Genomic DNA, 25,827 nt, shown 5'->3' on the forward strand with positions numbered 1-25,827 from the left:
CAGGTTTTCTCGCAGGCAAATTAGAATTTGACGTCTGCCGTTTTTTTTCTCCTGTAGGCTCCCAACCACCTTCGCCACGCTGGACATCGACGGTGCTCGTAAACTTATATTTGCCCTCCCAGGTAGTGTGTGAAGTTGAGAGAAAGACTTGATTTACTCTGCTTTTATGAGAAAGTGGTCTTCATATATCTCCATTTGTGTCCTCTCTCTCTCTCCGTCCGTCCGTCCGTCCTTCTGCCCACCCGTCCTTTTGTCCTAGGAAACCCCGTATCTGCTGTCGTTACTTGTAATCTTTTTGTCATCCCTGCCTTGAGGAAGATGCAGGGTATTTTGGACCCTAGGCCCACTATCATCAAAGCAAGGGTAAGCACAGCTGGAGCAACCTCACATTTGTGCCCACCTCTTTTTTATTTGTTTTAACACACAAGTTAAGATGACATTTTTCTCTTGTTCAGAAAAAAAGGACTTGACGTATAGCAGCCTTTGTGTACGCCCAACGTTTCGAATGGCACCGTACACTATTCAATCCAATTTTATTTGACAAAAGCTCCTTCTTCTGATGTTACTTTTGCTTGTGTTGCAGTTATCTTGCGATGTCAAATTAGATCCTCGTCCCGAATACCACCGCTGCATCCTGACATGGCATCACCAGGAGCCTCTGCCGTGGGCACAGAGCACAGGTTACACCACGCTTTTTGACATATGCAGCCGGAACATCTCACCAAGGATGCTGGCGAGGATTTTTGATTGATCCTTCTCTTACTTACTTACTTAAACAACAAGAGAAAATATTTTTCAGACGATAGTATGTAATGAAAAAAATCCTACAGTACCACCTCGCCACAGATCGACTATTGCGGATTGGCCGAATCGTGGCTTAGATCTGCCAAATATAGATGAAAGGTTTATACTGCAGGAACAACAATCCAACCCGTCAACCTCGGCCAACTGCTCCCACTTATTAATGATTGCAAAAAACTGCACAAATCGCAACGATCCGGATTAGAGCCAAAGTGAGTAAAACATACTAAAAAAAATCCCCTACAAAAGTTGTTATACGCCATACACCAGGGGTGTCAGACTTGGGTTGGTTCGCGGGCCGCTTTAATGTCAACTTGATTTCACGTGGGCTGGACCATTTTAGATATAATATTTAGATTTTTTTTTTTAAATGGATTAAAAGAACTGGATTAAAAGCCCTGCATATTCAGTTTTTTATAGATGTAAAACAATGTTTATTTTAGCTTTTTTTATATATATTTTTAGATTTTATAAAATAATTTTTGAACTAAAAACACAGAAAAAAATGATTTAAAAAATACAATTATTGATTTAAAAGGGGGAAATCAGGACATTTAATATACATCTATACTCTTCATTTTAATTTGATCCTAAAACAGAAAGTCGGCACTCATGATTTACTTTCCCGGGCCACACAAAATAATGCGGCGGGCCAGATTTGGCCCCCGGGCCGCCACTTTGACACACGTGAATTAGCGCATCAGTAATGTAGAAAAATGGCATCTATACACACACACACACACACTTAGGAAACCAGGTGTGGTAAATCATGAGTGCCAACTTTCTGTTTTAGGATCAAATTCAAATGAAGATTATAGATACATATATTATATTTCCTGATTTTCCCCTTTTTAAATCAATAATTGCAATTTTTTATCCATTTTTTTTCTTTTGGTGTTTTTAGGTCAAAAAGCATTTTGTAAAATCTAAAAATGAATATATAAAATATTTTAGGTTTTCCGCTTTAATATTAAAAATTGCTTCCATACACAATTTGAAATGACGTATAAAATACGGGAAAACGTATAAGTTGACTGGTATGAACAATACAAATATAAAGTAGAGGAAAAAAAGGCAAGTCTCACAGAAATAATAGTGGATAGGGTTTCTAAAAGTCCAAATATTATTATATTGGTCCACTCTGATGCTTCCCACAGGGAACCAGGTGAGCAGCAGACTGATGAGCATGCGCAGTGCCAACGGGCTCCTGATGCTACCTCCCAAAACAGAGCAATACGTGGAGCTGCACAAAGGCGAGGTGGTGGACGTCATGGTCATCGGCCGGCTATGATGTCATGACCGCGGGGGCGGAGGGTCGCCGTCATTTCTAGCGAGGGTCGTAACGGGCGGTTCACGGTGCATGTCCACATATCATTGACTATTCTGTAATATGCAACGGCACAGCTAGTTTTTCTTCATTTGGAGAACTTTGAGGTAGAGTCGACATCTCGGTCACAGCTCAGATTTACTATATGAGGTATGATTGATTTCAGAAGATTATAGTAGTATTTCAAAGAAAGAAGATATAACTTTTAATGGAGAGAAAAAAAATCGAATTATAAAAAAGAGATTTATTCTGTAATATATTATTATGATTATTCTGCTTATTATTATGATTATTCTTCTTATCATTATTATATTAAGGCAACTTTGTTCCTTTCATTGCAATTGCTTTGTGTGTTCAATGCTAGACCTTATCTATAGCAGTAGCATTTTAATAGACAGCTGTAGGTGCCTGCCAGGACAACGAAGAAAAAAAAAAAACGAAAAAAACAACGACAAAAAAGATTCTTATTATTTTCTCATCTTTCTTAACTTTATTTTTTGAACCAAGAGACATTTTAAGGAAGACTCCAGATTTCCCATGGTGCTGCAGTTAGGAGGAAAAGGGGGACACGTCCAGGTCCTTTTCTCTTTTGAGCACCCATCAAGGTGACACTTTTTCTCTCTCATTAGTATGCATCATATCGGCTTCACAAAAAGCTTTGCTTGTCGTTTATCTCGTGAGTCTTGTTTATGTGCGCGGTGCCAAATGCCCGGGCGGAAAAGGGAAAAAAAAAAGGGTAGGGTTTTGGGCGTCGAAGCTTCTTTCATTTTGCGACGATCCGGTAGAATATATGCTCCGAAAAAACGCCCACCACCTTACCCCCCATTATCCCTTTTCCTAGGGAAAAGCTTGGGGGGGGGAAGGGAAATATATTTTATTTGAGCAACTATTTAAGAGAAAAGAAAAAAAAAAGCAAGAGAAGAAGCAGCTTCTTTAATTGCTGACGGCCTTTTTAAACGACTTCACAAAATTGTACAGATTAAAGAAAAAAAAATAGAACCATATTGTACAGATATGTGACCAGCACTCCTAAGGAAGTTATTATTAAGCAATGAGGAGACATTGAACAACGCTGTACTATAAACATTTTCTGTAATGAACCTGAAACTGATGAAAGAGTCTACGATAATAAAAATCCTTGATCATTATGTAAAAAAAAAGAACACAAAGAGTTATTGTTGGGTTTCTTTTTTAATAAATTATATCTAAACCACCACAGGAGAACTTGTGTTTCTTTCTCGCATAGGAAAAATGAAATTTTCTCATCCTGATAAAGCTTCGGTTATCGGGAAGTTTTAGATGTAAGTATTTTTGATGGCTTTTTTTATTGATGTAATGTTACATTGAGTATATCAGAAGTGATATCAAGAGACTTTTTTGTGTTTGTAACCCTAATCCTGACCAATGTTTGCATTTCTGGCAGCTTTTTCCGTGTTGTGGCGTGGAATCCGTTCAAAGCAAACGATCGTAATTACAGTTTGTCTCTCTTTTGGTTAGGAACAGGGGAATTCCCTAGATTAGCTGCAAAATCCTCACTTTACTGTATGTTTATCCAGGGGGGAAAAAGTTGGAAAAGATGGATCTACAAAAGAGGACTTCAACCCTTGCTTTTGGAACCGCAAGTACTAAAACAAATGCAACGCGGTTCTTTTCAGTACGCATTCAAGAAGACAGTAGGCCATTAGTCTTAAGTCTTATAGGTATACATGTCTTAGTTTTATATGGAGTACATGAGCCGCATAATAATTATTATTACTCTATTCCTATATTTTGAATAAGCCTACACTATATACTCCATGCAAGAGTAGTAGTAATAATAATACATAGTTATAGTCGTGACCTCATTGCAAACATGTAGCCACTTTATTCATATATAAGTATTTTCAAAGTATATAACAAGTACGACCTTTTAAAAGGTCTGACTGCAATATTTTTTTAAATTGCCTATGTGCAATTGGGGGGTCGATATTTGCTCCCGGCCCCCAAAGGCACAGAGTCTGCGCATGTGTAAGCGTAAAAACCATTAAAGGAGGTTAAAGATAAAACTAATAGAAAATATTACAGTTCCCAAAGTGTGGTGAAGATATTGGAGAAGTGGCGCGAAGAGATTAGGTCCTCTCTGCTCTGCAAGGTGAAATGACACAAGATCCCATTAACTTGGGATGATTCATAGCACATTGAACTTGCTTCCAATTCATCAATGTGAGCAACAGCGTCTGTTGAGCGTAAAGGGATTAGCGTCGAGATGATTTAATAATTTAACATGGCTCTTCTCATATGCTCAAGTGCATTAAGTGTTCTATTATTTATTGGCCAGGGAGAAAGCACCAAGGGATTTTTTTTGTCTGCCTAAGTTCTTAAATGTATTGCGAGGTATTGTCATTAGTAAAAGGGAGGCATTTGGCCAAAGGCTGACTGGTGAACACTTTGGCTGACCGGAAATAAATGTTTTGCTGAAAAAAAATGACTTAAGTCTTTATTTTAATGAAAAAAGGATTACCCATTTACTGAACTACATAGTGGAGTGATCAGTCAAACGAGAGCGGGATTCGAACCCCAGCCTCCCACATGGCAGGCAGGCGAACGAACCTCCACGCCACAAAGTGGCCACACTTTCCTTTGTCATTATTGGAAGCTTTTGAATATATATATATAGAAACAAAACAAACACTAAAGTGCATGTCATCATAATGTGAAATACTGTATTTTAAAGGATTAAAGCCCAACCAAAAAATATTTACAGCTCCCCCCACTAACTAATGCACGTTATGATGAAAACAATGTGTTTTTTAAGTATGAATGCCCAATCAACACGTATTTAAAGCCCCGCCCCACCCACTGACTAATGCATGTTATTATGAAAACAATGTATTTTTTTAGTATTAAAGTCCAACCAAAAAGCATTTACAGTCTCCCCACACACACCCACAAACTGACTTACGCACGTTATTATGAAAACAATTTATATTTTTTGTGTGTCTTTTTAATAGGCGTGGCCGAGGTCAGAGCTCAAATAGCCGACGTCAAACCCCAAGATGGCTGATGGGCCAGGAGGCTGCACGGTCGTGCACTGCAGAGCAGCTCAAAAGTGACGATTTGCCGAAGAAAGCCTGGCCAACTTCTCACAGGACGATGCAGCACATTCGGTACGTTGTCATTTGGGGATTTCGAAGCCCCAGTTCTCGTCTTAAGAGTGATAAGAGCATGATTCGTTGACGTGATGTAGCTAGCCCCATGTGTGTGCAGACGGCAAAATGTTTGCAAACAAATTGGCTACATTGCGTTACCGATCGCTCTTTGTTTAAAAAGAAATCATTCCATTGTGTGTTTCAGTCCCTCAACGAGCACAGACTGCTGGGAAACATCAAGAATGTGGCCAAAACGACCAGAAAGGAGCATCTTGTCGACGCCATAACAAAGTGAGTCATTTTTAAATACGTAGTTCCGGTTTTCTCTATCCGTGTAATATTTAAACGTCAGCGTTCAGTATTCAAGGCTTTGCGCAATTGGCTCGTTTTTCATCATGATACATTCAACTTTTGAATGAAAACACTAACTAGCTTTGTTTTTTAATAGCAAAACCCTGTGGATAAGTCACCCACACAAATGCCATTAGTGGACGTGTAAGGAATAAACAGTAATCCCTCGATCCGTGTAATATTTAAACGTCAGCGTTCAGTATTCAAGGCTTTGCGCAATTGGCTCGTTTTTTATCATGATACATTCAACTTTTGAATGAAAACACTAACTAGCTTGTTTTTTTAATAGCAAAAACCTGTGGATAAGTCACCCACACAAATGCCATTGGTGGACGTAAGGATTAAACAGTAATCCCTCGATTATCGCGGTTAATGGAAAAACTGTAAAGTAGGGTCATCCCAATTTAATTTAATTTTTTTAAAAAAATACTATAGTGGCAAGTGTAGGAGTAACTTCTTGTGAGTTTCACATCTTTCTGAAATTACAAATAAGCGAACATAGGCTTTGTCATCATACCCAGATAACTGCGTATGACAAAATTGGTACGAAAAATTCTGCCATGTAGTAGAACTGTGCACTCAGATAGATTATATACTTTTACCCCGTTAACTTTCTTAAAGACCTCAGGGCTGGGACCGTTTCATTTTTAGTTTTAAATGTGATTTTGACAAAATTTAAGTGAGACATTTATTCAACAATAATGCAGGTGTAATTTTTGACTCATTTAAATATTTTTTTCCTCGGCATAAGAAGAGAAAAATAGAAGCGTATTGGATATTTATTTTATTAAGAAAGAATGGACTGAAAAACTCAAGGCAGAAGTAGGATTTATTTTATTTATTATTTTTGTGTAATTTGTACCTTGTGGGCCCCTGTCCATTGTGTTTTCTATTTCCCACCACATCAAAATCCTGATTATTTGTTTGTGGAGGAAAACATGAAAAATAGACTGGATATGGGCGTTTAAAGACTCAGATCATTTTTTAGTCTTTCTGCAGCACACCAAAAGAAAACCAGACCATCAGGAATATGTCTAATATTGCCTTTTGATGGTTTATAGAAAAAAAGCTAAATGTATGCGTTTTTTTAGTTAAATTTGACTTGATTAGGCCATAGTCTGTATTTCTTTTTATGTAATTTAATCTATTGACCCTTTATGTTCTCTAGAATTCCTGCCTATGTACAGAGGCTGAGGCACCCCCCTCGTTTTTTCAAAATAAAAGGTGAGCCCTTGTGAATGGTTTTTTACTTAACTTTGTGTATTGACCCATTTTTTTTTGTTTTCTAGAATTCCACAGGGGGGACAAGGTTTCCTGCCTATGTACAGATAGCCTGAGGCACCCCCCATTTCGCGGGGCTGGTGGTTACGCGAGAACCTATCTCCAAACTTTTTCAAAATAAAAGGTGAGCCCTTGTGAATGGTTTTTTACTTAACTTTGTGTATTGACCCATTTTTTTTTGTTTTCTAGAATTCCACAGGGGGGACAAGGTTTCCTGCCTATGTACAGATAGCCTGAGGCACCCCCCTTTTCGCGGGGCTGGTGGTTGCGCGAAAACCTATCAGTGGAGTTTTTCAAAATAAAAGGTAAGACCTTGTGAATGGTGTTTTACTTTGTATTGACCCCCTTTTATTTTCCAGATTTCCACCTGATGCCTCTGTCCATTTGAAAATCTCTGAAGTTTTTCAAAATAAAAGTTTTGAAATGTATACATGTGTTTGTCTTTATCTAACAAAAAAATGCAGGTAACAATGCAAGTTTATTTTTTTTTATTTACAGGTAAACATTTGAACTTTAACATACTTGGCATTACATTGAAGTGTTGATTGGTGGTCTTTTCTCGGGTTTGTCCACCTGTAGACAAGACATTTTAGTTAAAGTTTCACAAAACAATTTGACACTTAATATTTTTGTAAAATACACTTGGAAATAAAAAAATGGGTAATAAACACTTAGAAAATAAAATAAAACTAGTGGAATAAAAACTGGGAAAACACAGTAAAAAAAAAAAACGGGTATGAACATGAAGAAAGAAAATTGAAAAACACTTAGGAAAAAACTGGTGGTATATACATATATATATTTTTTAAAAAGCTGGGGGAATAAACACTTAGAAAATAAAATTGGGGGAATGAACATGAAGAAAAAAAATTAGAAAACTGGGGGTATATACACTTAGAAAATAAAATTGGGAGAATGAAAACTAGCAGAATAAACACTTAGGAAAAAAAACTGGGGGTATATACATATATTTTTTTTTAAAAGCTGGGGGAATGAACATGGGGAAAACACTTAGTAAAAAAACTGGGGGTATATACTTAGAAAATAAAATTGGGAGAATGAAAACTAGCAGAATAAACACTTAGCAAAAAAAACTGGGGGTATATACATATATTTTTTTTTTAAAAGCTGGGGGAATGAACATGGGGAAAACACTTAGTAAAAAAACTGGGGGTATATACACTTAGAAAATAAAATTGGGAGAATGAACACTAAAAGAAAACTAGCGGAATAAACACTTGGGAAAAAACTGGGGGTATATACATATAATTTTTTTGAAAATGCTGGGGAAAGAAAATTAAAAAACTGGGTATATACATTTTTTTTTTTTAAAAAGCTGGTGGAAAAAAATTGGGGGAATAAATACTTAGAAAATAAAATTGGGAATGAACACAAAGAAAATTAAAAAAGTGGGGGTATATACATATTTTTAAAAAGCTGGTGGAATAAATACTTAGGAAAAAAACTGGGGGAACAAACACTTAGAAAATAAAATTGGGAATGAATACTTAGAATTCCTGCTCTAACATTAACTGAGATCCTTCTTACCTCAAAGAGCTGTGGAAATGAATGGCCAGTGAAACATCACCATGATGATTTGGGCTTTTATTTAGAAGTACAGAGACACCATATGATTCAAGTGGGCAACTTGCAAGGAAGATCTCTCAGGCCTGTTGCATGCAAAAAATAGCAAGTTAGAATATATAGAATGGAGATTCAACTTTTTTGGGGGGTGTAGTTTTACCTTCATCTGGCCCAGGCTCCTCTTCTATAACCTCAAGAGTCCTCTAGGCATGCTAGAAGAGCTGCATCTTGGTACTAAACAGGGAAAATTTGCACCAAAAAAAAGCACAAGTTAGCATATATAGAGGCTGGAGATTCAACAGATAGGTTTAGTTGTTTTTGGGGGGAAGTAGTTTTATCTTGATGCTAAACAGGGAAAACTTGATTTAACCAAGGTATTTGGGGGTTGCCAAACAATTACGAGATAGAGAAATCTTACAAGAAATTTAATAAACGATCAAGATAAAGAATGAAAATTAGTTAGCGAGTGCCAAGTGCTATTTTTCCTTTTCCAGACAAGGCGATTAAATATACAGACTGACGTCGAAAGCTAGGAAAAGCGTGTCAATCTCGGTTTGGTTTGCGGGTCGCAATAACGTCAACTCGATTTCACGTGGGCCGGACCATTTTTGAAATATTTTTTTAATTGGATTAAAAAAAACTATCAAAAGCCCTAAATATTCAGTTATTATAGATCTAAAAAAATGTTTGAGCTTTTTTTTCTTCATGAGGGAAAATATCTTATAGTTATTTGTTTTTCATTTCAAAAGGAAACAAAATATTTTTGGGAATATGTTCAATATTAGAGTGGAAAACAGAATTTTTTAAATATATTTATTTTTAGATTTTATTAAATGCTTTTTAAACTAAAAACACAAAAAGGAAAGAATGGATTAAAATGCTACAATTATTGATTTAAAAAGGGGAAAATTAGGAAATATAATATGCATGTATAAACTTCATTTGAATTTGATCCTAACAGTAAGTCGGCACTCGTGATTTACTTTCTCGGGCCGCACAAAATGACGCGGCGGGCCAGATTTGGCCCCCCGGCCGCCGCTTTGACACCAGTGAGCTAGGAGAAAGTTGGCTTAATAGTTTTGTATACGGTGATTAAATATACAGACTGACGTTAACAGTTAGGAGAAAGTTAGCGTAACAGTTTTGTATAAGTGTTTTTTTGTAAAAACAGAACCATTACAAATCGGCAACGGGTGTTAAGCACTCGCAATGAAAACTATCATTACATCCAACAAACACTACAGGAACTAACTCGAGCCTTTGGATGTCATTCTAGAGTGAGCATTTAACCAGCAAACTGTCGGTTGATGTCTCGGCGTCGTTTGATTAAATTTAAAGTCCTGCTACACGACTCAATAATGGAGAAAACAGTCAACATACCTTTTAAGTCAAATCGTGACGCTAACGCTAATGCTAACTAGTAACATACGGCACAAAGAAGCCCAAACTTAAATTGTCGACCGTGTGTCAAACCTGGCATTAAACTAAGATATTTGTTGGCATTTTGGGCTCAATTGATTGCTGAAAAATCTCCCGATAGCTTGATAAAAACGCAAATCCCTACCTTGTTGGCGTGCTCGTGGACCTGCAGCGTGGTAGTAAGCCTTCCAAAAGGAACGGTTACTGCGCATGCGCTTAATTAACTCAGCTACGTCGACAATAGGCGTAACCACGCCCATATTGTAGAATAGTCGTGAGTTTTGTGGTCTTGATACTATAAAACAGTACGTATTACTAATACGAAAAAGAAAAAAAGCCTTACTATACTAAGTATAGTAAGGCTTTTTTTCTTTAAAAAACGACATAGTATAGTAAGGCTATTTTGTTTAAAAACGACATAGCATAGTAAGGCTATTTTCTTTAAAAAAACGACATAGTATAGTAAGGCTATTTTGTTTAAAAAACGACATAGTATAGTAAGGCTTTTTTTCCCTAAAAAACGACATAGTATAGAAAGTCTTTTTTCCCTAAAAAACGACCATGTATAGTAAGGCTTTTTTCCTAAAAAAAACAACCATGTATAGTAAGGCTTTTTTCCTTAAAAAACACGACCATGTATAGTAAGGCTTTTTTCTTTAAAAAACGACATAGTATAGTAAGGCTTTTTTCTTTAAAAAAACACGACCATGTATAGTAAGGCTTTTTTCTTTAAAAAACGACATAGTATAGTAAGGCTTTTTTCTTTTAAAAAAATGACATAGTATAGTAAGGCTTTTTTCTTAAAAAATGACCATGTATAGTAAGGCTTTTTTCTTGCAAAAATGTCCATGTATAGTAAGGCTTTTTTTATAGACCATGTATAGTAAGGCATTCCAAAAACATTTTTGTTAGTGATTCATTTTATATTTTTTTAAATTGGACCTGTACACTGGCGGTAAGTGGTTTGTTTTGTATTTTCAGTAACAACTTGCTCACTGTTATGCTTATTAGACATTAGTTTTACTTTATTAAACAAGATTATTTTAGCTGGGATGGCTCATTTAAATATTATGTAGATATATTTATATACTATATTTATAAATATAATTATAATTGTATTTATTAACCAAACATCCAATTAAATCAATTGAATTGATCAAATATTCATTAAAAACTACAATGAAAATTAATTAATATACTCTGATCCAATCTATTTTGACTTGAATAGTTTGGCTGCCAACTCTCCCAGACCATGGCAAACTTTTAGCCCCATCCCAATCCATCCTTTTGTCCCAAAGGGCATCCGTTACAGTGTACTAGCATGTCTCACCGACAGGTGCCGCTGTGTCGCCTCGGTGTTGCCAAGGGAGACCGCATGAAAACACCTCGTGCACGTCTTCAATGGCTTCGTGAGTCTTGGGACGACGCAACTCTCACTACGAGCCGGACGTGGACTACCGGCTCCCCGAGAGAGACAACACGATGCTTTCATTCTGACATCGCACCGTGATCGTTGCCTTTTTTCTCTGGTAAAAAGAGGGAAAAAAAGAGCGAGAGGAGCAACAGGCTTTTCTTAAGCCGTATTCACAGACATCGGAGTGGTGAGTCAACTCCGCCGCAGACTGGACAAGGCTACGTTGTTGACTTGAGAGTTAGCGGTAACGCCACACTAAGCTAATCACTGCCATTTAAACATCACAAATCGGATCTTTCTAAGAAGAATTGGCTTGATTTTACATCATTCCAATGACTATTTCGTCAGATCGGGTCGTTTTACTTCTTGGTAATCGCTAAATAGTTACACGTGAAGGCTCTTTAAACTAATCTCTTCGCAAAGCAGCATCGACATAGGCGCTACAGTGGCTCATTTATATCATATTCTCACTCAAAAAGAGCCGGAATAAACGATCGCATTGATAGACAATGAATTAAAAGGTAAATTTAGACGTTAGGGTAACAAACAAGCATCATCCGAGTCACTTTTCATCACTTCTCGAAGGTTACAGTGTCTCTATTACACTATTATAATGATATATGGAGATCATAGCAGAATGCTACAATGAATCAGACAAAATCAGAAACCATAGCAAATTCAAAAGAATCGGATGGGCCGTTCAAAAGGCTTCACAATCATGTTTTGATGAACATTTGGAGAAAAAAACGTGGGAAAACCATAGCATTTCATTGCATCTGTAACATGACCTCATGAAGAAAAATGTGCCCCCTAGTTAATGATCAATGACAATTTAACCCTGATAATAAAGCCCACCTCAAATATACGTATATATTTTTAATGTATTTATTTAATCCTGAATCTGGGCAATCAAATGTTCTGAAATTCTCCAATTTAGCAGCCCAAGAAATGGTAAACAAAGATCCCAAACCACATGAGATTTTTTTTTTGCTATTGCAAAATACACATTTTGAGCACATAATATCCTTGGACTGAATTCTTTGCTCATGAGATGCTTTGATGCTCAGCCCATGTTTTTTTTCCTCCCCAATTATTTTTAGATTCGCTTCGGTCGAGTGATCAGGACAAATTTGATAACTTCACCTCATTTTATCCAATACAGTTTGTGCATATATCACTGTCCTATTCAGGTACCTCAGCCTGCTGAGATATTCGAGGATTAATTAAGGCTGCGGTGACAGATGGCCCTCTCCAAGTCTGCGCTGTTTGTCAGCCGCCAGTCTAAACGGAGATAAATGCTTCCAGAGCTTGCAGCAAGAGCTGTGGCAGGGGGGGTGCTAGCCAGGCCTGCCAATTGTGATTAGCTCAGGCAGATCACCAAGAAAGGGGGAGGGCCACCAGGGGTCTGTGATATTAATGGTTATTGAACACGAGCATTAAAACCGAGACTTGTTTCGTGCAGGAATATCTAGACACACCCATAAATAGAGCAAATGTATTCCCGCGATGAACTAAATTGGGTCCAACGTATCTAAGCATCGCCGTTGGGAAAAGGGACACCAGATATTTTTAGATCGACGAGTAATAATGATGCATGAAATGATTTTGGGGTGTGAATTTTAATGGGATGCCGAGGGACGTCATGCGTAGGCCTGGACGAGGGATTTTCAGGTGACCGAGGCCGTAGCTTTCCACGTTGAGATTAGTGCAAGAAGGTCAGAGGAAATGTCAGCCATGGGAAATCAGTGCAGCACATAACATTTACTTTAGTTTTTTTGTTTTTTTCCTTAATTTCTGGCCATTTTTCAGTCTGTAATCAGGTCGTATGCTATTCAAAATTACCGTTATTCTTGTCGGCCCCCCCCAAAAAGTTTCAGTTCCAGTTTGCTTTTATCTAGGTATTTATGCTGCTTCTGTTTGTATGCATATCAGGATGACTCTTCAAACTTACGTCCCCTATTGGAGGAAAATGGCTCCCGGTGAGAGGTGGTTCGCCAGTTCCTCCTAACATCCAAGCGGAGCTCAGCCAGGACTGAGGTGGCCTGGACCGCATGCTCAGGGGAAGTGATGATTGCGTCCCACATGAACGGTTACGTGCAAGAGGGCTCCGGCCAGGCCGCCAACCACAGGGAGCGGGCGGTGGACTGTCCCGGCGATGAGAGCTGCCTGGTCAAGCCCGTGCACTGCAGCGCCCAGATGGAGAGAATTCAGCACTACCAGGAGGAGCTGAGGAAGAAGAGAGAAGAAGACGGCCGGGGGAAGCACGACATCGACCCCAACGCTTCGCTGAGGCTCAAGAAGCTGGCGCAGAACCCCAAAGTGGGCCTTGACAATCCCACCTTTGAGGGGAGGGAGAACACCACCAAAGATGAGATTTCCCAGGCTCCGCTTGCCGGTGAGTTGACGTGGTTAGATAGGGGTCCTTAAAGGGGAGTGATGCAGAAATAAAGCAAAGTTGTGAGCTATTGGGAGAGATAACCACAGACAAAAGAACTCTAAACAATGACTTTTGAGAAGGTTGTGCAGAGGGCAGGCGTGGAAGTGGGTGGTATTTTTTATAGGAACCGTAAATTTATGTTGGATCCTTTGTTGGTAGAATGGGCTTGGATTTGCATTTAAATCTTAAAAAGACTACATTGCTAGTTTAACCCGTTAAAGGCAAATCAGCAAATGTGCGAAAACATAACAAATTTAGCTTGTTTGGCAAAATGTACTCGTTTGCTTCTAGTAACTTTTAAGTCGCGATTTGTTTTTTACCTGTTGGAAATATTCTGTGTATTTTTTATAATGGTGCACATTTGACATATTTCTATTTTCAAATATAACATACATATAATATACTTGGTGTAAAAAGTCATTGGATAATAAATAGTCAGTGCTAGTAGTAGCAGTTTTAATGGAGGTACATTTCCAATCTGAAATTATGAAATATGATTAGCCTAAATCACATTTGGGTCTTAATCCCTTGCTCCGAGGACGTATAAAATGTAGTCCCCAAATACTAGAGTGTGGGTAAACGCACGCATCCAACAAGGTTTCCGTTTGTCCATAACAGAGCTGGAGGACCTGCTGCAGGCTGTAAAGTGGGTGCAGCAAAGCTTGACTGACGCTCAGAGCCAGCAGGATGCAGAGCTGCTACTCCAACTACTGGCAAATGACGACTTCAAGTGCGCGTACAGCATCTACACTGTTGTGTCCCAAAAGATGAACCGAGTCAACCCCACCTCGCCCCTCACCGTGCAAGCACAAGATCTCTGTCTGGAGGTAACCCTCGTGGTGTACTGTATTTCCAACTAAAAGAGCAATCTTCTTAAAAGCCGGCAGCGCGACTTATAATCTGATGTACCTAATTTACGGATCGATATTGGTCATCATTGTTTAAAATTCCCTTTAGCCGTATCAGGTTGATTGATAAAATAGCTCTTAACCACTACTACTACAGCTCCATCTAATGGCACAACCCTAATTTCTACACCAGCTCTGTCTCGTGGATGTATAACCAAACCCATACTTCGACTACTACCATCACTACAATATTATATTTAAAAATCCATTGCGTCCTATATGAGAAAGATTGAAGGTATAATACGGTGGTAATATGATTCTTTTGTGCTGTATGTTTATAGATTCTTCAAATAGTTGTATATAGTGTAATAATAATAATGAGTGATAATACTAATACTAACAATAGTAATAATAATAATCAACGGCATTTGTATTGGTCACAAAGAAATGGAACATTTTAAGAAAACTCCCAATGGACAGGGTGTACCTGTCAAACTGTAGTTTGTTATGATTTTTTTGTTATGCGCAGCTATTAGGGCAACCTTTAAGCGTGCCCACCGTTTGGAAGTGGCGCAGGTAGCGTCGTCAGGGCAAACAAGTCAGTCAGCCTAAAGCAAAGTGGCGGTAATTGACTTATGTCCCGACACTGTTGAGCTCGTCTTGTTTCCTGTCACACAGAACCAGGGTCGTGAATTGTACCAAGTTTTGCCGTTATTTGGTTAAACAGGCCTTCCGCCGGGAGTGGCGTCGACTCCCTGGCGAGACCAAGCAACGTGGCAGAAACAAGCTGCCGCGAGGCATGCAAAGTTCATTTAAAGGGCAGCGAGCGGCAGCGCCGCTATTCCAGTCTTGCCTTGAGACAACCCCATTGAGCGGATCTATTTAGCTCTCAGACGTGGCAACGCCTCGGCCTCCCTGCGTACAGTAAACCGGTGTGATCTCACACGCCGGCCACGAATCCCGAAGCGCTTTAACAATGCCTAATAGCCGTGGCCGGGCCGTGTTAGACGCTCCTATCGGATCAACTAATCTTACACGGTGCAGCGGGGAGAGGGACAGAAAAAGAAACTCCAGCAGCTTACCGTAGTGCGGTTGAAGGAGCGGCAACACGGGCGAGGGAAGACGTGCGTCACTAGTGTAACGGACACAGTAAACTGCTTACAAGATGTCAAAATATGTTCCGAATCCCATATTTGACACCCTTTGGGCGTACAGTCGACGTCATCAAATCATGCGGTAAATTCCATTGACTGATGTCTTTTCATTTGGAATAATTCCATCGATGCGTGGAGGCATTTTTTCGTTGGAAGAAACGCATCTTCTCAATGAGTGACGCCCCGTAACTAAAGGATTCAAACAGAGAATCTCGTGACTGAGAGGTTGAATAATGAGAATAGAAACAGTGGAAATGCTTAAACGTCTCTTTAGCATAGGAAAAAAAACAACATGGATTGGAATGTGTTGCGGGGAGCGCTCGCACTATAAACTTAACATTATTTTACGGCAGGAAAAATTCGCCGATGTGTGAAATTGCATTGAGATTTAAACACGGTGTGTGAGAAGTTTATATGTATGCTCGTTTATAAAGAAAGCTAGTCGCGCGATGGCATTAATGTAAAGCTCGTGTTATGAATCTTTTCCAGGTCCAAAAGATCCTTCAGTCCAGCCAACAGAGGGAAGGCTTGGAACTCAGGGCCCTGCTTACCAATCCTCATCTCCAGGTCAGCTGACTTTTGCTTGTATGATTGACATTCATTATCAAAGTTAAACGTTTGAGCCTTTCTGAACTGTGTTTTACACGTGCTATATAAAGAATTTTTCGATTGAACTCCTAAACGCATGACGTCATTGCAAGTATGCTTCCTGACTCTTAGTTTTTTTATTTACAGGCGCTGATGCAGGCCCATGACAGCTTAGCGGTTCAAGAAATATCAGAGGACAATGTGATCCAGTATTTTGGAGAAACTGTGAAAATGGTGCGGCTGCATAAAACCCGTGACACGCCACTGGTGAGAACTTAAATCAAGTCCAGCATCTCAAGCCGTTTAAAAGGTCGAGGTTGCAAGTACGCGTTGTATCGTATTATTGGGACTGTAAGTCGCACGGGCCAAAAAAAAAAAGGTTTTTAGTCATCCGAAAATAAGAGCGAGCATTATACGCTAAAGTCATAGTAAAATAGAGATTAACCGACAACAACTTGCCTGGCTTTTTCACCAGGGTGCCACCGTGCGTAACGACATGGACAGCGTGGTGGTGAGTCGAGTGGTGAAAGGCGGGAGCGCCGAGCGAAGCGGCCTTCTCAACGAAGGCGACGAGATCTTGGAGATCAACGGCTTTTCCGTTCGCGGAAAGCACGTCAACGAAGTCCACGACTTGCTGGTGAGAACTTTGTCCGTCGGGCATTGACAAGCACGAACCTCATATTCGGTCTGAATCAATTTGCTTTCTTCTCGTGCGTCAGCAACAAATGCACGGCACTTTGACCTTCCTCCTCATCCCGAGCTCTCAGATTAAACCTGCCCAACACAGACAGACTGTGGTAAGTCTCTAATATGGACCGGTTTGGCCCGTCTGCACGCACAAATGCGAGCCAGGGCGGCAAAGACCACGTAAACAAAGCTTCCCACCTCGTTCCGCAGATGCACGTGCGAGCTTACTTCGACTACGACCCCTCGGACGACCCTTTCGTTCCATGCAGGGAGCTCGGCCTTTCTTTCCAGAAGGGGGACATTCTCCACGTCATCAGCCAGGACGACCCCAACTGGTGGCAGGCCTACAGGGACGGAGACGAGGAAAACCAGTTACTGGCTGGACTCATTCCAGGTGAGGATTACGACAGTGAAATTCAGAATAACGTAGCGTACAGGAAAACAGATTTTGCTTGAAAGGGGAGAAAAAAAAGATTGGAATTAGCTTCTTTTTTAAACAATTGTGAATAGAATGCGATTCAAACAGATGTGTATTTTTTTCCAGTAATGTTATTACGATTCCGCCCTACTGTAACAATGTAAAAATGAGTACATGCCACATCAAACCAGTGGTATGAAAATCCAAATAATACAGTTTGGCAGACCACCAAGTATAAACTATCCGAGCCATCCTTAGACTAGAGGAAAGGCCGTCCCATCTGGTGAAACTAGCAGATTAGACACAACGCCTAAGAATTATTTGAGATTACTCTTTGACCCGAGATTGCGCCCGTTCGGAAAGGAGGTTAAGCAGTGGAAATGGAAAGTACGCCAATTTGTTAATCTAACAGATGAAAACATGGGAAACACAATAGCAGTTCTTGCTGGAGATCGGAATATAATTCTCATGCTCGCAGTTTAAGAATAATTTAAAAACACTAATGAAAACATTTCCTGGAAAAAAATGAAGTCATTCCAAATCAATGCATTTCATTCTGTCAGCGATACTTTCCCAAGTTTTTGAAAGCGAGCAAAGCTTCTTCATCATAGCAACGATGCTATTTTATTTTGTCTTTTGTCAGGGAGGTGCTTCCAGCAACAGCGAGAGACCTTGAAGCGAACGACGCCAGACAGGAGTACAGAACAACAACAACAACAAGGTAAGAAGATCACGTCGACATGCGTCGCCGCGAAGGTTACACATGGGCAAGATGGGATTTTGCAATCACAAATAACCTTGTTTTGCTTTTCAGGCAGACGTTGGTATGTGAAGAAGAACAAGAAACTGAAGAAGAAAAGCACATCGCCTGTGAGCAAAAGCACAGGTAAGAAGAAAAAAAAGGAAAGTTTCTTCAATCACCTTGCTTACGAGCTTTTATCAATGTGCAAACGCGGTCCGCTCGGGGGCGGCACAAACTACGGCTACGACCGACGTGACCTGGCCTTTACTAGGCTCGGATTAGTTCCCCCTTCCCAGACGGGATCAGAGCAGGCATCGGCAGGTGCCCAGCAGGAGCCTAAATGGCTTGGATGGACACTTTGCTACAAACAAACAGACAAAACATGCTTACCATGTCAACTTGCGTGCTATGTTTGCCCTCCCGTGGTCTATAAAACAGATCCGAGACCAAACCTGCACAGAAAAAGGCCACAACAATGGGCCTTGCGGCGCACTAAGGAATACTTTCACATGGTTGAGTGGAAATGAAAAAGGTTGAACCAGATGTTTTTTAAAGTTCTAAAGTTGTGCAGTCTGCCCACTTAGATTTTTATTGTTGGACATTTCGCTATGCACCCCTTTGTTATTTAAGGTTACACTTTTAGCCATAGTTTTGCATAATATTTAGAAATAGAAAAATTGTGCAGATAAATGGTGCTAGTAAATTAGAAGGTTCGGTTCGTCTGATCGTAATTTGTCAATAACATCGCTGCCATTGTTCACAAAAATGTAAATATATTCATATAAAATGGAGGGGGACTGTAAATCGAGATTTGGTGTTTTTTTTCCCCAGCATTATTCTTTTTGTGTCTTTCTATGCATGTCTTCAAATATATCATCTAAAAAGGAATAGGAATTTTTCTCAAATAATGTCTTTTTTTAATTCACTTCAAAAAATGGGAACATTTAAAAGTCAATAGAAACATAACTCAAGTAGTAGTCCTAAAAGACATGCTGATTGTTGATGGTCCTATTTGACCTTGACTTTGTCTCCCCAGAATGCGAAGACGTCCTGACCTACGAGGAGATGTCGCTCTATCACCAGCCCGCCAACCGCAAACGCCCCATCGCTCTGATCGCCCCCTCAAACAGCGGCCACGACGAGCTCCGTCGCAGGCTGCTCTCCCTGGAACCGGACAAGTTCGCCGTCGCCGTCCCACGTGAGTTCCCCAAAAAACACAGCTCCGAAATTTCGGCAGTTGACGTCAACTCTCGGCTCGCGTAGACACGACCAGAAGCCCCAGGTTACACGAGCGAAACGGTCGCGAGTACCTCTTTGTGAGCCGGCAAGGCTTCGAGGCCGACCTGTCGGCGGGGAAGTTCATCGAGTCCGGAGAATACGAGAAGAACCTGTACGGGACCAGCACGGACTCGGTGCGACACGTGGTCAACTCCGGACGCATCTGTTTGCTTTCTCTGCACACCAGGGTATGATAAACAAAAGCAAAAAGATTTCAAAATGAAGAACAAAAAAATCCTCACCCGAATTTGTCTTTTTCTTTTACTCATTTTCCAGTCGTTGAAGGTCCTAAGGTCGTCCAACCTTAAGCCTTTCGTCATCTTCATAGCTCCTCCTTCTCAAGAACGACTGCGCACCTTGCTGGCTACTGAGGGAAAAGCACCCAAGGTCTGTTTTTTTTTTTTTTTTGAGTGGTTCAAATGACGACAGATTGACCTCACATAAGGACAGTGGTCACTGTTTAAAATGTGTCATTACCTTAACAGCCGGAGGACCTGAAGGAGGTGATCGAGAAGGCCCGCGAGATGGAGCAGGACTTTGGCCACGTTTTCGACGCCACCGTCGTGAACTCCGAGCCGAGCGAGGCTTTCTACGAACTGCGTAAGCTCATCGAGAAGCTTGACACGGAACCCCAGTGGGTGCCCACCTCCTGGCTCTGTTGAACTCCTCAGATGACAGCAGGGCAGATGGTATTTTTGCACATTTCTTCATTGGTTTTTGTCCTCCCAGATGAACTCAGGTTTCTTACAGTTCTCATCTGTGCATTTCACTTGTATATCATTCTCCCCCACGTTAGCCATTTATGAACCATAGACACATTGGAAATATTTATAACTGTAAATACAGATTTTTTTTTTTTAGGAAAATCCTGTAAACATTTTACTCCTTAATTGTATACAACGTGAGGACCAAATCGATATCACGGGGCGTTGCTTTAAGTGGCTGCAGTTCCATTGAATAGACTGGCAGTTGCTTCATCCTACCGCAATCAGTGTTATTTTTTTTCTTTTGTGTTCTGTCCACAGGCTTCCACCAAATTCTATTGTTTGCAATGATTGGTTATGATTAAAAATGTCATACAGCAAAAATACTCTCGTTTCCCTCCGTTGTCTAAATTCAAACCTGGCAAAAAAGTGCCAAATGTAAACGTGTGGTGAAAAATGGCCGTAAGAATCCAACCTTCTTATTTGAGATTGATGGTGTCAACATGTTGATGCCAACTTTTCAATAGATTCCATGTTTTATTGGATGACATCACGAAATGTGCACGAGTGGGGATCACTATTAAACGAGGTAACGACACTCACACACTTGACTAGCACAACCATCTGAAGATATGGCATTTACCGATCAATTACTTTTTAAGTATATATATTCTTAATGTACACCTATTTTGACTTAACTGGTAGTTCTGTACAAAGACGCAAATGTATGATGGTTTCGAGTACTGCCGCAAAAGAACAAATCACAAGACAGTTAGCTTCGGGAGAAGACTTTGACAATAAATAAGTTTAGGGATTGCCTTAGTGTTACTCAAAGAGCATATCTTCGTCCGTTTCTTCGGTCAACATGTTGGAGGGTTCCGCGATGGGGCCCAACTTGGCCAGACGGGCGGCGATCTCCTTCTCGGTCCGCTCTCTGAGCTGCTTTTTCTTCTCCTGGATCTTCTTGAGCCTGAGACGAGCAAAAAATGAGAGGCAACCGCCGCAAGACGTGGAGAACTAACGAAGACACATGCCTGTAGAACTCTTCTCGTTCCCTCTCATCCAACTCCGTAATGATGTAAGTCAAAGTGCGGTCGATCCGAGGGATGATAACTTGAAAAGGTGAAGATTAGAGGGGTGGGTCATACAATTTTGGAGATCAAATGTTAAAATCGCTCAAGCTCACCGTGCTCGATTGCGTTGACGCGGCGGTTGGTGATCTTGATGGCCTCGTCCAGAGTGACAAAAGACGTCTGGAGACGAAACACAATGGAGATTTCTCAGTTGCCGCATAAAGAATACACGTAATCGGGTACACGCCCATCGGTATGTCGGGATTATCAATTAAAGAGTAAAAAAATAAGATAACAACTCACTAATGCTCATGGGTGATTTGTCTGAGTTTAACACTACTCTTTGCTAACAATTCTCATCCTGCCCTGTCACACCCCTATCTGATTTATCTTCCCATTTGCCACCTTATTGGTCACTATGTATGTGTATACTATTCGGGCATGTTGTACCCTCATTAAGAATATTTGGTTTAGCAGTGCTGCCAAGTAGCATAAAAATTCAATCCTGTTCTTTTTCTTTATTTTATTTTTAAACCCTCACCTGTCCTATATGTTTAGAATAAACAACCTCGAGGGAGTATGACCCTGACCCTCCTGTGGCACATGAAAATGGCAGATGATACACGGGTGCAAATGTGTCTTGAATTATTTTGTTTATAAAGAGCACCACCTACCTGCAGGGAAGCCAACTCCACTAGCAGCTCAACGGCTCTGGCGTAGTTCCTCTTCAATCTGGAGAGTTGCTCTCCTCCCCTAGCCAGACCAGTCAGCTCGTAGCCTGACGATGACAAATACGTAAGTAAAATGTCCGGCCGACGGGGACGATTTCTCCCCGTTTGAAACGGACGGATTGGAAAATCTTTACTCACTGTCCCCGCCTTCTTGGTAATGCTCAAAAACAGGGAGAGTCACGCCTGCCACGTTGTCCTTTTTGGCACGCACCTTCACCTGAGCTTTGTTGACGTTCTGAATGACAGTGGTGCTGTGGGAGCGATATGCGTGCGTGTGAATGGCACCCAAGATCGAGTCATTTAAGGTCAGCACTCTTACCTGAAGTCACCAGCTGCAAATTTGGCCTCTGCCAAGGAGAAGGCCGCCTCTCTCATAACCTCTCCCATTTTGGTCTTCGTCTAGGGAGGAAAGGAGCAATACCGTCACTACTATTGCTCTTGGACCGTTCCGATTGGGCGCGCAAGACCGACCTCGATAATCTTGCGAAGGATCTGACGGAATCGCATGGAGAGAGCGTCCGACTTCTTCTTGAGAAGGTTGCGGCCCGTCTGCGCTCCTTTCATACGAGCCTTCATGATGGTCTGAGCCCTGCAGAAACAAAAAGGCAATCACGGTGAGAGGCTTGGAGTAAATCAATGGATATGCCAATTGTAAAAACAAAGCTTCCAAAAATAATGACAATATTCATTTCAAAATCATGTTGGTTTATCTTACAATTAAATTAGGAATGTACTTTTCCCCATCTTTGACCACAGAGCTCGATTTCAAGCCGCCTTCACAATAATAATAAGAAATAATCAGCAGTTTGTTCCATACATATAGGTATAGACGTGCAAAATGGCCAATTTGATCGAGTTTTTGCCCAGAATAACACACGGTCATTTTACAAAACGTCACATGACAGCAAGGAGTCTTCCTCTTTTTCATTCTAAACGAAGAATATGTCAAAATCTCACGGCATTAAATCACAGCGGTGGAGTTCGTGCAAGGCACGTCCACGCAAACACAGAAGCAGAAATGCTCAAAATGTATATTTTTGACGAGATGCTAAATAGCGTTAGCGAGGGCAGCTATCAAAACGCTCACATTCTGGATGGGAATACGTCGATTCTTTCCTTTCCGGACATCTTGTCGGCGTTCGGATGGTTATTTTGACTACGCAGCCCTCAGATTTCCAATAAAACGCAGGTTAACGCGCAGAGGTTGACGTGAGATCTCGTCAGACGGTCAGATCGAGCGGATCAGCTGACTTCTGGTCACGTGAGCCACGGCGCATGCGCGATGGGAATAACCCGCCACGATCTTTTCCGGGTCAAAAATTAGCACAGCTGCGAATCGACTCAATAAACGCTACTTGTATTCAAACCCCAGGGCGCACACGAGGAGGACGCGATCGGGAACTCCAACTCCCGGTGAAGCACATCTAAGGTCGCCCTCATCCAAGCTCATGACAAAGGTATGCTTAAACGGTCAAAATGGACGTTGTGCTGATCGGTGGATCGTGCTAACCCCGCTAACTAGCAGACGCCGCATGGGACATGGGCAGCCGGCTACGAGCTAATAATGCTATTAGCGTGAGCTAGGCGTACACTGAACTCTTTTTGTTCCATGTGGATACGGCGTCGTCTATATGTTCCGTGGATTGGGACTCATTTCAAATCGTCGTATGGGAGTTTGTCTCGTCGATCTGTGGGAGAGATCGACACGTACAAACCGATCCTGTTGCATCATATCGGACTACGAAAAGTGCAACGACGTTCGGAGTTCCATTCGTATTGGATCGCACTTTCAAATTCGAGCAGCTGCCACCATGCGATCTATTAACGAATTCAGTTCTAGTTTGGTGAGAAAGCAGCACTTCAAAAATAATTATAAAAATCGTGTGTCCAGGATATCGCTGATTTCCCTTTTCTTCTCTAATGGTAACTTCACTTGTGATTTAATTGTTTTTTTTTTCTTTAACAGCCATGCCGGGGCTCAGCTGTCGATTCTACCAGCACCGCTTCCCAGAGGTGGAGGACGTGGTGATGGTGAACGTGAGGTCCATCGCCGAGATGGGCGCCTACGTCAGCCTGCTGGAGTACAACAACATCGAGGGCATGATCCTCCTGAGCGAGCTGTCACGTCGGCGTATCCGCTCCATCAACAAGCTCATCCGCATCGGGCGCAACGAGTGCGTGGTCGTCATCCGGGTGGACAAAGAGAAAGGTGACTCCCCTTCTGGAACTTTCCCGATCTCATAGGCGAAGCGTGTTGGCTTCACCCTTTGTTTCCCCTCAGGATACATCGACCTGTCGAAAAGGAGAGTTTCGCCCGAGGAGGCCATCAAGTGCGAAGATAAATTCACCAAATCTAAAACGGTGAGTGCCTGTCACCGAGAACTGGTTTTTGTTAGGAAAGGGCAACTCTGATCCGCGTTTCGACAGGTGTACAGCATCCTGCGCCACGTGGCCGAAGTGCTGGAATACAGCAAAGACGAGCAGCTGGAGAGTCTGTACCAGCGCACGGCTTGGGTTTTCGACGAGAGGTACAAGCGGCCGGGTTACGGCGCCTACGACGTCTTCAAGCAAGCCGTGTCGTGAGTGCATCACCTTGCTTTGTTGTAATCTTTAAAATGACTGACCCTTTCTTTACATGGCATTGGCAGCAATGATTTGACCTACCATCGAGAGACTTGAACGGGCATCATGTTAAATACCCTTATTTATTTTTTTAAATCAATTTAATAGCCTTTTTAGCAGTTCTTTTTTTCTTCAATGTAGTTCTATTCGTTTAATGTTTCAAAAAAAATCTGCAAAATTTACTAATCAATTAGTAGAATTATAGTCTAAATATAATTGACAGACACCAGATTCCAATGGTGTTTAATTTAAAAAAAAAATGGAATTCCCAAAACTAGCTGCCTGTCAAGTTGAAGGTTTAACCTTCCAGGCATGAATGTTAATCTGATGTGGTTTGTATTGTCAGTGATCCTTCCATCCTGGGTGACCTGGACCTGACGGAAGAAGAGCGAGCGATTCTCATCGACAACATCAACAGGCGACTCACTCCGCAAGCCGTCAAGATCCGTGCAGGTACGACTGATGATGAGGCGGGGGGGAAAACACAAACCCATCTCTCCTTTCCTCTCCACGGCAGACATCGAAGTGGCGTGTTACGGCTACGAGGGCATCGATGCCGTGAAAGAAGCGCTGAGGGCTGGGTTGAGCTGCTCTACGGAGGCCATGCCCATTAAGGTACACGTCTTGTCTGGTTGTTTTACACTTAAATTTATAGCTATTCCCTTTCATCCCCCCCCTAGATCAACTTGATCGCCCCACCTCGCTACGTGATGACCACCACCACTCTGGAGCGCACGGAGGGCCTCTCTGTCCTCAATCAGGCCATGGCAGCCATCAAGGAAAAAATCGAAGAGAAGAGAGGTGTCTTTAACATCCAGATGGAAGTGAGTTGTTTCATATACAATGTGTCCATACCAACATGCCTCTATAACTACAATTTTTTTGTGGTAAATGTACTTAAAAAAACATTTAGAACAAAAATTGCTTAAAATCACAACTTTTTGGGTCAAATGTACCTTATTTTAAATTGTCTTTACTCTTCAGCCCAAGGTGGTGACGGACACGGACGAAACAGAACTGGCTCGGCAACTCGAGCGACTGGAAAGGGAAAATGCCGAGGTGGATGGTGACGACGACGCCGAGGAGATGGAGGCCAAAGCTGAAGATTAGGAGAGCAAACAGTATTCCTCTGAAGGTGAAACACTTGGCCACAAACAACTTCTGTCTTTTTTTTAGCAATGTTTAACCAACTTTGGCACAATAAAGTTGTTGCTCTTAACTTGGATCCCCAGCTACTTTA

The 25,827-nt window shown here is 41.2% G+C and overlaps 4 protein-coding genes and 2 long non-coding RNA genes across 16 annotated transcripts in view; 4 read left to right on the plus strand and 2 right to left on the minus strand.

Annotated features, from left to right (window-relative positions):
- The window catches only part of gphnb (gephyrin b), a 91,562-nt gene extending 88,216 nt beyond the window's left edge, over positions 1 to 3,346 (plus strand). For 6 of the 11 annotated variants that reach the window (XM_077586462.1, XM_077586466.1, XM_077586465.1 and 3 more), the window contains 4 exons: positions 58 to 125; positions 260 to 363; positions 584 to 680; positions 1,959 to 3,346. In XM_077586462.1, coding sequence (XP_077442588.1) covers positions 58 to 125; positions 260 to 363; positions 584 to 680; positions 1,959 to 2,092 — 403 coding nt within the window. In that variant the 3' untranslated portion in view covers positions 2,093 to 3,346. Of the gene's footprint in view, positions 1 to 57; positions 681 to 1,958 lie in introns of those variants that run through there. The other 5 variants (XM_077586464.1, XM_077586469.1, XR_013296731.1 and 2 more) reach the window with 4 other exon arrangements.
- Positions 3,347 to 5,007: 1,661 nt separating this feature from the next.
- LOC144064186 (uncharacterized) lies at positions 5,008 to 7,316 on the plus strand. Its single transcript, XR_013296733.1, has 5 exons — positions 5,008 to 5,274; positions 5,462 to 5,547; positions 6,776 to 6,831; positions 6,897 to 7,012; positions 7,078 to 7,316. It is a non-coding gene; the product is annotated as an uncharacterized LOC144064186 (long non-coding RNA).
- Positions 7,317 to 8,476: 1,160 nt separating this feature from the next.
- Positions 8,477 to 10,086, minus strand: LOC144064388 (uncharacterized). Its single transcript, XR_013296785.1, has 3 exons — positions 10,037 to 10,086; positions 8,633 to 8,706; positions 8,477 to 8,558 (listed from the first exon to the last, which is right to left on the minus strand). It is a non-coding gene; the product is annotated as an uncharacterized LOC144064388 (long non-coding RNA).
- A 1,154-nt stretch (positions 10,087 to 11,240) lies between these two features.
- pals1b (protein associated with LIN7 1, MAGUK p55 family member b) lies at positions 11,241 to 20,547 on the plus strand. Its single transcript, XM_077586884.1, has 14 exons — positions 11,241 to 11,492; positions 13,238 to 13,700; positions 14,361 to 14,569; positions 16,234 to 16,311; positions 16,480 to 16,599; positions 16,808 to 16,969; positions 17,052 to 17,129; positions 17,230 to 17,413; positions 18,081 to 18,158; positions 18,252 to 18,323; positions 19,216 to 19,377; positions 19,443 to 19,645; positions 19,734 to 19,844; positions 19,943 to 20,547. The coding sequence occupies exons 2-14, from the start codon at positions 13,373 to 13,375 to the stop codon at positions 20,117 to 20,119; spliced, it is 1,962 nt and encodes a 653-aa protein (XP_077443010.1). The 5' UTR covers positions 11,241 to 11,492; positions 13,238 to 13,372; the 3' UTR covers positions 20,120 to 20,547.
- atp6v1d (ATPase H+ transporting V1 subunit D) lies at positions 20,172 to 23,245 on the minus strand. The gene is made up of 8 exons (XM_077586888.1): positions 23,053 to 23,245; positions 22,437 to 22,554; positions 22,285 to 22,364; positions 22,104 to 22,216; positions 21,909 to 22,012; positions 21,348 to 21,414; positions 21,196 to 21,274; positions 20,172 to 21,131 (listed from the first exon to the last, which is right to left on the minus strand). Exons 1-8 carry the CDS (start codon positions 23,091 to 23,093, stop codon positions 20,987 to 20,989), a joined length of 747 nt encoding a protein of 248 aa, XP_077443014.1. The 5' UTR covers positions 23,094 to 23,245; the 3' UTR covers positions 20,172 to 20,986.
- On the plus strand, positions 23,192 to 25,806 carry eif2s1b (eukaryotic translation initiation factor 2, subunit 1 alpha b). Its single transcript, XM_077586887.1, has 8 exons — positions 23,192 to 23,422; positions 23,932 to 24,174; positions 24,247 to 24,326; positions 24,393 to 24,544; positions 24,934 to 25,040; positions 25,105 to 25,202; positions 25,268 to 25,411; positions 25,572 to 25,806. Exons 2-8 carry the CDS (start codon positions 23,934 to 23,936, stop codon positions 25,695 to 25,697), a joined length of 948 nt encoding a protein of 315 aa, XP_077443013.1. The 5' UTR covers positions 23,192 to 23,422; positions 23,932 to 23,933; the 3' UTR covers positions 25,698 to 25,806.
- The last annotated feature ends 21 nt before the right edge of the window (positions 25,807 to 25,827 follow it).

Source organism: Stigmatopora argus, chromosome 19, assembly GCF_051989625.1.
Source record: "Stigmatopora argus isolate UIUO_Sarg chromosome 19, RoL_Sarg_1.0, whole genome shotgun sequence".
Taxonomy (NCBI): Eukaryota; Metazoa; Chordata; class Actinopteri; order Syngnathiformes; family Syngnathidae; genus Stigmatopora; species Stigmatopora argus.